At 34.3% G+C, this 10,933-nt stretch overlaps 1 protein-coding gene across 4 annotated transcripts in view; it reads right to left on the bottom strand.

The window, feature by feature from the left end:
* Nucleotides 1–5,204: 5,204 nt before the first annotated feature.
* The window catches only part of LOC136835337 (deoxyribodipyrimidine photo-lyase-like), a 71,613-nt gene continuing 65,884 nt past the window's right edge, over nt 5,205–10,933 (bottom strand). For 2 of the 4 annotated variants that reach the window (XM_067098704.1, XM_067098701.1), the window contains exon 11: nt 5,205–6,303. In XM_067098704.1, coding sequence (XP_066954805.1) covers nt 6,137–6,303 — 167 coding nt within the window. In that variant the 3' untranslated portion in view covers nt 5,205–6,136. The remainder of the gene's footprint in view (nt 6,304–10,933) is intronic. The other 2 variants (XM_067098703.1, XM_067098700.1) reach the window with 1 other exon arrangement.

Genomic DNA, 10,933 nt, shown 5'->3' with positions numbered 1-10,933 from the left:
CTTCAATATCAATCTACTATCATCGTAATATGTAGGCTACTGTATATAAAAACAATGTTCACCCCCCCTCTTTCTCCATGACGACATGCTATTGGATAAAGGAGTTGGAAGTAGCTAATCACAAAGCTTGTAGCTTGATGCTTTGGTATGTACTGTCACTAGTGTGTGACTTGCATTTCTCTCTCCCCCTCTCCCACCGAGATAAATTATTTTTTGTATATGTATGTTTATTTGTTTTGTATGATAAATAAATGATTTACTAATTTTCAAATATTAATATTAATGTAAACAGCAAAATATATATTCAATAAGGAAAATATAGTAAATTAGGTAGGATTTTAGCTCAATAATTGTTTTCCCTGATCTTTTTCTGTCTCTCTCTCTCATAGTGCCACCATAGAATGGCTCCTATGAGCTACAACAGATAAAGTTTGGATATGGGAGCCTTATGCTTTACACGGCAAGCTTCCACACCTTCGCCTTCATGAGGGGATCCATAGCCTTTTTGGGTGATGACGGGCGGGATGCCTACAATCACCATCTTTTGCTCAGAGATGTCCATTCCACGCAAAGGATTCGCATGCGTCACGCTCAAATTGGGCTGGTACAGTCGCAGGCCGTCCAGGAGATTAGTTCAAGATGTGAAGAGATGCGCTCTACAATGAAGAGTTCATTACAGCCGTGACAGTGGCCGCTGTTTTTTTTTTTTTTTAGATACGACAGACATTGGCTGCCCAAAGGACAAGCAGCCTTCGTATTCAGTGTATGTTGTTTTTCATGATTTCTGAGCTGGCCCCGAGTGAACCTGTTATACCTGGGCAAGGGAGCCCAGTGGTAGGTGGACTGAGCTCCTATTAAGTATACACTGGGCAGGTATTTTTATGTCAGCATTTATGCAGGTGCACGAAATAGTTAAGCTGACTAATTGCTGGCCTATGAAAATATTGCTTTTCATGAGCGAGTGACACAAACTGGTTACGCTGACTAATTGCTGGCCTATGAAAATACAGCTTTTCATGTGTGAGAAGTCCTATCCATAGCAAGTGGTTTTTATGCTGGTGTTAACATTCCTTGCACATACAGACAGTGAGAGTTCACTTGCATTGTTGGAAAGCTGAGTTCAGCATTCAGCAGATGTTCAACTTGCCTGATGCATTGCTTCTGGCCATGACCAGGAGCATGGGAGTAACATGTTCAAGTGATGAAAACTTCGTGATACCTCTGGGTTCAGAAGACTAGTATACATGTGGTCAGGCCACCTATGACATCATAGGTTTGTACCCTTGTATCGAACATTGAGCGTGATGGTGATGTCACACTCTGAGGGAGGGGCTAACAAGTGAATGTGTGCATTGATGTGTTCTCATGTGCTTTATTAGAGAGGAATGATAGAAAGTCAATTCACTTCAATTTACAGCCTGATAGTTATCACTCCTTTTGGAGTTATGTGATTAAGACCACTACAATACTGTGAGGTGATGGCTTCCCAATGGCTATAGAAAGTAAGTAGGACCACTTACTAACACTCGTTTCTTTTTCAGGCATTATTCAGAGTCCATGTTTTCCATTGCAGTGAACCTCTCTGAGTATTTTATTACTATGCATTTGTTTATTTTGTGTTTCACATGTTTTTTTATGAGCCATGAACCGGGATTTAACAAGAACTGTGTTTCTCTTGACAGGAATTCTGGTTGGGTCCTGTGAGGACACTGAACATTGGAGAATGGCGTATTTTACTTGACTATGTGACATTTATTTTTAGTGATCATGTCCATTTTATTGATATATTATTTGGTGACATGAATGCCTGTCACTGGTGACTTTTGGTCTGGGAATTTTTATTCAATTGATTTGAACAGTTACCGCTCTAATTTGAGTCATAGTTTCCTTTGATTTTGTGAGAAACCATAATTTGTGACTCTTAGTTTTTGCAGTTATGCTTTCTTTAAATTTCCAGTTTTTATAACACAGCATTTAATTCATTGAGCCTTAGTCTTTGTTTGATGCAAGGTGTGTGTGTGTGTGTGTGTCTGTGTGAGAGAGAGAGAGAGAGAGAGAGAGAGAGAGAGAGAGAGAGAGAGAGAGAGAGAGAGAGAGAGAGAGAGAGAGAGAGAGAGAGAGATGCTCACCCTCAACCTTGATGCTGGCCAATGCTACAAAGTCCGAGATCCTCTTCAGGGTAAGTCCAAACGACATCACAGAGGGCATAATATATATATATATATATATATATATATATATATATATATATATATATATATATATATATATATATATATATATATATATATATATATATATATATATAATATATGCAATAATGCAATGTTAATACCGTATATTTCCGTGTAATAAGATGACCTTTAGATAAGATGAGGTAAAAAATTATGGCAAATTTTCATTATCCCATATCTGCAGTATCAGATGACTGCTAAATTACAAAACCATCTGCGTACAGGACAGCTTTTGCAATAACAGGTATATCATGAAATATTGGTTATGTAAAGATGATGTTATTACAAATGCTGTTTTACTTAATATATCCTTAGAAATTCAAAATGGACGAAATAACAAAGCCGATCCTATATCATGTTTTTTCTGTACACGTTGCCTAAAAGGGAAACCACTGTTTTGTTTACGTTTCATTGCCAACCACAAACCGTGCCCCTAACAACAATACGATAATGTACGATAATTATTGTACAGGTAGTGCTTGAGTTGCAATAACTCGCCTACGATAGTTCTATTTTTGAGATGGGGTCAGCAATTAATACTGATACGACAATATTTAGAAAATATTTTTAAGTTTTGCGCAGGCACACACAGCAGCATGCATTCGGCCAGTGAGAGAGACCAAATTACAATAGACCAACTTCTTTTCCTCCACCTCTTTATCCCATCTTCTAGTTAAAAAAGTAAAAGAGAATGATAAAAGTATTGTTAGTAACGTTATACTCTTGCATAAACTGCTGTTTTGCTAATAATCGAATCGGATAACAACAGCTGTTTTGTTTGTATTTCAACCATCGTACGGTTGTAAACAAAGACCGTATTTATGTTACAAATGACGTTAGGTAGAATAAGAATGATATATTTTTACATTATACCCTTATTTGCTATGGAAAAAAGACTGACAAGGAAATCTACTGCTAAATTTAAGCTGCATGTTGCAGCTGAAGCTGAGAAAACAATGTTCAAGCTGCTAACGACTATAAATTATCATGCATCAACATGGATGAAACTCGACTGTAAATAAAATTGGATTGAAAATTATTTTAACCCAAACTATTGGGCATGAAAGAACACACATTACTGCTGTTTTCACGGCAATAAAAGATAAACAGAATGAAAATAGCGAACGGAATCTTGATTTTTTTTTTTACACAAAACAAACTTGGCCCCAAGGGCCAACGTCATCTATTAACGAAAAATATAACTAAATTCAATTCACAACGAGATGTATTTAAATTATATTTCGGCTTAAAAACACTTCGTATAACGAAAAATAACCTTGTCCCATATAAATAAAGTATCTAGAGATTCATATAAATAAAGTATTTAGAGATCCTGAACTGAGTCAAATACGGCAAAATAAACTTACCGCTTAATCGATTTCCAAACCAAAACATTGATCACTATGACTACAATTTATAATACAAAAGCAATATGAGAATACATACAATATTATTGGATACAGTGAAGTAAAGCATAACTTTTTAAAAGATCCATGTAAAAGATGCATATTTGTTATGTTGATGTTTTGTATAATATGATATTAATTTGTGAATATAAAGTATATGTAGGCTAGGCTATCCTATATATATACGATATACCATAGTGTAGGCTAAGCTAATTCTAGTTTGTTATTCAATTTCTCTTTGTATTGAATTATCATAAGTCAATTTGCATGAACCTCCAGAATTAGCTGATATTAATAATTACTATACATATATGTAGAGTATACTTTATAGTGTAGGTTAGGCTACCATATATGTATAGATGGTACTGAATACCCTAGTGTAGGCTAGGCTACATTTGAGATAAGTTTTTCCAAAAAACGATGGTTTTTTTGGAACTTAACCCCATCATACATAGGACAACACCTGTAAATAATTATTGTTCGTAAAACTGAATTGTTCTAAATGAATATGAAATGATATTGAATTTTTAATGAAAAACGAATATTATGTCATCCTATATGTTAAACTACTGTAATTACACTTCCATTAAAATTTCTGAAAGGTTACCGAAAGATAAAGGTTGCTGTGAGCGCAACCATAACTTGATGTTTACATTTCTCAGCTGGGCTGCATAGATAAAAGTTGATTTCCCTGATATGGAATTATTACTCAAATAGGACATTTATTATGAAGATATGCCAATAATATATAAGGTAAAAATGGTTTAATTACCTTTACATTTCATCGCCAATCACAAACAACCACTAACTACAATACGAATTACACGATATGTGCAATAATTATCATCCGTATTACCGAATTGTTCTAAACAGTTACTCAACACCAAAATGATAATGAATTTTAGTTAAAAACAAATATTGTTAACCCAAGTGTTATTACTACCACAATTGCATTACTATTAAAATTTCTGAAAGGTTACTGGAAGACAAAGGTTACTGTGAGCGCAACCATAACTCGATGTTTACAGTTCTAAGCCGGGCTGCATAGATAAACATTGATTTCATTGATCTGAAATGATTCCTTGAATAGCCTATTTATTATGAAAATATGCCAATAATATATAAGTTAAATATGGTTTTCTTACCTTTATTATCAGTTTATTTCATAATGTGAATCTTTTCTTGTATGTCAGTGGTTATTTCAGCAAGGCCAAGGCTAGCCTACCAATAAACATCACTTAGCATTATTCAAGGTTTGGTTTTTAGAACGGTAGTATAAGGCGTCCCTCAATTTTTAGGGGTGAATTTTAGGATTTAAACGTCGTCTTATATGCGGAAATATATGGCAAATTGTTTGTATGTATGTGTATATAAACAGGTTATATATATATAATTTTATATATATCATTTTATATATATATATATATATATATATATATATATATATATATATATATATATATATATATATATATATATATATATATATATATATATATAGTATATATATATTCAAACAATTTATTAACAATTAATGCATATAGATACAAAACAGTTATGCACGTGATAGCAGCAAAGGTAAAGAGGGTAACAGGGCAGTACCTGATAGCACTTGTTGTCTTGTTAGAGAAAGACATTATTAAATTACAATTTACACAAAATGTGATACACAAAAAAGCATTTGTGCTTCAGATGAAGCTACTAACAGGTAGTGATGCGGTGAAGCACTGATCACCATTAATAGAGAACACTTACACAGGTGAAATTTTTTCATTGTTTACCAATAAAAATCACTTCATATGAGTAACAATCTTCATGCATATTACAAAATAGAAAATGATGTTCCAAATAGGGAAACTAGCATGACAAGAAAAATTAAAAGCTATAATCAGCTATGAAAAAGGTTCACACCTACATGAAAATGTAGGTCCAGGTTGCTGTCAATTGGCCACCAGAAGATATTCTTCTAATTATTATTCAGGAATGGAATGTCTAGGGACATTCAGAGCTCAAGAAGTATGAAATTATACATGATGTTTACTTTCTCTGAATGGTCACAATTCACCATTATTCTATAAAAAAGTGTTATAGTTTTCCACACACCAGTAAGAGTATACAAAGTTTGAACAGAAGTATATAAAAATCATAAAGGAATAAACACTCATAACATTAAATACACTAAACAAAGAAATAAATATCTAAATGACTATCATAGCTTCATTTCTACTCAACAAAGTTAAAAAAATGTGCTCTTTTTATTGTGATAGGTCAGAGTTATTTCATCCTGGATGAAATAATGTCAGATGATGCACTTACGGTATAAATACATAAGAATCAACAATAATATTAATGACTGAGATTCTATCGAACATCGGAAAGGAAGGACGGATGAGAATTTCCCAAAGAACAAAGGAAATTGTTCTCTGTACATACGTACTAATTCAAATGCCTGACACGAACATTTCTGTGAAAGATGAAATGTAAGTTTTCTCATCTTCAATAGGGGGGATTATATCTGTGCTTCCTCGCCCCATATCTTGAAACAAAGAGATCAACATTGAACCGTTTCCTGTACCCCTCATAACCAACATAGCGAACCTTGCCATATATTGGTCGTTCTGGAAACTGGCGATCATGAACGCCACATATACACCACATAATTCCTGCCAACAAAAATACCTTCATTAATAATTTATAATGTAATTTATCTGAACACAATTTATCCATGAAGCTAAACAGTCTTTGTTACAAAATTTTAGTGAATTTACACTAAACTCCAAGCTCCTTTATTTTTACTTCTACCCTGTGGCCGAGTTATATGAAGATAAACTAAGAACTCAAGAGATGCTGAAAATAACAAAGCAATGGTAAGTGACAGGCAAGGCCCACTATTCCATGCAGGAAGCCATCTCCAACTCTCAAATTATCTCTTTACTTTGACATGCTTTCATATAAGGTGACGTGCTTATAGTGCAGCTTCAGCATTCACCTTAATCATGTCTTCTGTTATCTTCAAGTCTGCACTGTGATCTCTGATGACCTATTCTGGGGAATTTTTAATGGTGGTATCTAACTGGAATACTCAATTTGCTATGCACTTCAATTTTTCTCATATAACATCCATTTTACTACTAAACTTCAGCTGCTTTGTGTACTTTTATTTGTACTGTATAGCTACTTTACTCTGTTCCATTACTTTTACTCTCATGAACATAACATGTTTTTAATTTTTTGAGTTTTTATACTTTTGTCTAATTTCTGCCCTTTTGCATTTGCTACTATTTCCTCAGTAAGACAAGAACAACTGAATACAATTTTTACCATAAAATAAAATATAAATTTTCATAATAAATTTTATTATTTGGATATTTGGTTACTGTTAAGGTTAGCTTATATCTCTGCTCCGACAGCTGAACACTCACCTGAGGCAATTGTGACTGCTGCCAAGATAGACCACTGATACAACTTACAGTGCAACTGAAGCGAACTGAAACTGGCCAGTGCAACCACCTAACTCAATGGAAAGATTTCCCTTCTCAACTGCCCTCTCCTAAGCCTCAACAAAAAATGCACACGCACTACTTCACTACTGCTTTCTCCTACCTCTACACCTTCTCCTCCTCCTTCTACTACTACTACTTCTTCTTCCTCCAAACACACCCCCCCCGATTTACTTATCAATGCATCACATAATCCCACATCCAAACAGAGGCTGCCGCTGTCGAACCATCCTTTGTCACATGACCCCTTCCCCTTTTAGAAGTGCACTTTGGATTAGGAGGCTTCAAGAAAACTTCATCACCAATTTGTACAGCAGATTCAGCTACTCTATCAATCTTATTCTGCACCTCTGGATGTCTCCAAGCATAGTTAATAACATGTTGCATGGAGCACTTTCAGCACTAATGCCATTTTTTGCTGAAAGGTTATACCAAAACACTATCATCAAAGGGTCCTGATTGCTTCACACTGCTTAACACTTCATAGTGTGATGGTGACATTCAACAATCCCATTATCAGAAGCCTGATATGCACTTTATAGTGCCTCTCAATGTTCCACGCCATGCATTACTTTCCAAATGGAAAAGATCTGAATGCAGTACTGTTATCTAGAAGAATTTCATCAGGAGGCCCTTTCTCCTAACACATCTGCACAGAATCTCAACAAATATCTCTGGCATTTTCTGACCCAATCTCTCTCCAAACAGCAAATCTACTTGGCCCGCAGTCCACTATTGTCAAATAACTCCTTCCTTTGTAATGTGTCACATCTAGTGCTAATCTACACCAATTTTTCTCAACACTTAACTCACCAGGATCATGCTTAACAGGCGCTGGATCAATCGATATGCACTGCAAACACGCACAAATGCATTTCTCAACATCATCTCTCTTCATTGCAGGATCAATTAACTGTGCTAAATAAAATTATCTATCAATGCCAAAATGATGTTTGTTATGCAACTTGCTAAACTTACTGCACACACACTGACAAAACTGACTCATCCTTACACACAACCTCACGACCATCAACTGCAACTACCTCATGCGGTCTACCACTCTTGACCTCACAAACCTAGAGCAACAACAGTTCTAGAACACCTTGTATCCACCAAAGCATTCACCACCTGACCCTTCACACTATTTATTTATTTATCATTAAAGTAGTTTAACCAGACCACTGAGCTGACTTTCAGCTCTCACAGGGCTGGCCCGAAGGATCAGAATAAAATACCAGGTCCAGGCCTTAGGCCAAGCACTTGGACCCAATAGGTTATTCAGTATGATGATGAACGAATTAAAATGAAATTAAAAACTGCACATAGGCACATGCTCTCATACTGGAACACACACACACAAAATAAATATATTTACTCATGCTTCCATACATACACACTGAAAAGGTATATTAAAATTCAGAATAGGTTAAGTAATATTTTAAAATTTTGTTTTTTAAAATTTGACATGTGTTATAAGGGTTTTCGTGCTTTTACTGTTTACTTATTTTTATATTTTACTAATTAAATCACAGTTCCTAATGAACATCAAAATCGGAACGACTGAAAATGTAAAAGATTCTGACAAAATTTCCTTCACTGATTTATTTCCAAAAGTTGACAGCCGCTGTTGGTCACACTTTGGACACTTGCCCACCACATGTCTGGCTGTTATTATCACCTTGCACTCTGAGAGCTCGGGAGCCGGGCCACATGGGCTGCTCATTAAGTGTCCATGTGTCAGACAAGTATGACCTATTCTGAGAAGTGTCAGAATTACTTGTGCATGTGTCTCTCTCTGATATGATGAACTCCATTTTTTAACATTTGGTTTTAATTGTTTTAGTTTATTATTTTCAGGTTCTTCATTCCATGTATATTGCCATTTATTTATGATACCCACCTTTATGTGTGTTACATAATCAGTAACAGGGATATTCACATTTGATCTTGTCATGTGGGTTGCTCCTTTGGCTGCTTTATCTGCCTCTTCATTCCCTTTGATCCCTACATGGGCAGGGATACAACATATTTCTACATTTTTCTGATTATTATACAACTTATGGAGAAATCATTTATTTTTTTATTAGTAACTATGAATAGCTTCTACAGCACTTCTTGTGTCACTAAAATCACAAAATTATTGAATGGTGTTTCTTTAATTATTTTTAATTACTTTTATAGCTGATGCAACTGCACACAATTCAGCTATGAATACTGAAGCATTATTAGGTAGAGAGAACTTATAAGTTTCATCTTGACGGACTCAGCAATGTGCGGAATTCTCTGCTGAATCTATCTATAAATTATATGCAGGAAAACTCACCCAATCGCGGATATTTTTCTAGAGCAATATTCCATTTTGTCATATTACTTTCGTGACTAAATACTGTACTGTACCAACATATACAATTTATGATATAATAATGATTTACAGTACTAATTTTCAAATATTAAGTTTAATAAGATTAAATAACATTAAATAATAAAATAATAATAATCTCTCTCTCTCTCTCTCTCTACTGAGATGAGAGAATTTTTATGCATTTGTAATATGTATATTTATTTGTTGAGAGAATTTTTATGCATTTGTAATATGTATATTTATTTGTTTTGTATGATAAATAAATGATTTACTAATTTTCAAATATTAATGTAATAAACACAGCAACATATCAATTCATTAAAGAAAATATAGCGAATTAGTAAGATTTTAGTTCAATATAAATTCTTTCCCTTATCTTTTTCCAAAATCTTAGGAGCGAGGGGGGGGGGGGGGTTGTAACCTGTCAAATATGCCAAATATCTTGACATAATGACAGCAAGGGTAGAGGATGTTGCCACTCAGTGGTCAAATAAATGTTGCCACTTGGTGATTAAACACTTTACGAAGGATACTGAAAAATCTCTCGTCTAATCTAATCTAAATTATGTTCTTTATATTTCATATCTCTCTCTCTCCTTCTCACTAAGATAGATTTTTATGCATATGTAACATATGTTTATTTGTTTTGTAAACTGCAGCTTAATAGATAAACGTGATGTTGCTTTGTTATTAATTTTTTCAGATTTTCCATGGCTATAATTACAACCTTTTTGTAATTGTATGGTAAATTATTAAAAATTTTAAACAAATACAGATAATTCCCAGGCTTTTTCTCAGATTCTTCAGAGCGAGGGGGGGGGGTGCAAGTACCTGTCAATTAACTTGAAATATTGACATAGACCACAAAGGGGAGGTAATGTTGTTGCCCACAGATGGTCAAGAATACTGAAAAATCTCTCTCTCTTTCTTTTTCCTTCATAAATCATGAATTTCCATATCTAACATAAAAATAACTTCTCTCTCTCTCTCTTCCAATGTTACTCTCTCTTTCTTTTGTCATAATATGTATGAACAAACACAATCTCTCTCTCATGTTATTCTTTCTGTCTCCAAAATAATTGCTAAACAATTTCACTCTCCTGATATTTAACGTAAGGACAACAACCCCCATTCTCTCTCTCTCTCTCTCTCTCTCTCTCTCTCTCTCTCTCAGTACTGTAATGAAATATGAATTACAGTAGGGTATTGAACTAACTTTTAAATTAAATTAAAATGCTTTGGGAGCATGATTTTGTTATATTTAAGGTTTAAACTCTAGAAATAACCATTTACTGTATGTATTAGCATTTTTATATTAGGTTTTTTAGAGGGGGAGTCAAGTATTTGCAAATTTTAACTATTCGCGGGGGGTTGTGGTCCCCATCCCCCGCAAATACCAGGGGTTTATTGTATAGTTCTCAACATATGAAC

The sequence above is a fragment of the Macrobrachium rosenbergii genome, chromosome 55 (genome assembly GCF_040412425.1).
Source record: "Macrobrachium rosenbergii isolate ZJJX-2024 chromosome 55, ASM4041242v1, whole genome shotgun sequence".
In the NCBI taxonomy this organism is placed as follows: Eukaryota; Metazoa; Arthropoda; class Malacostraca; order Decapoda; family Palaemonidae; genus Macrobrachium; species Macrobrachium rosenbergii.
The sequence above is the reverse complement of the archived record's forward strand: the minus strand, read 5'-3'. Positions and strand labels throughout refer to the sequence as shown.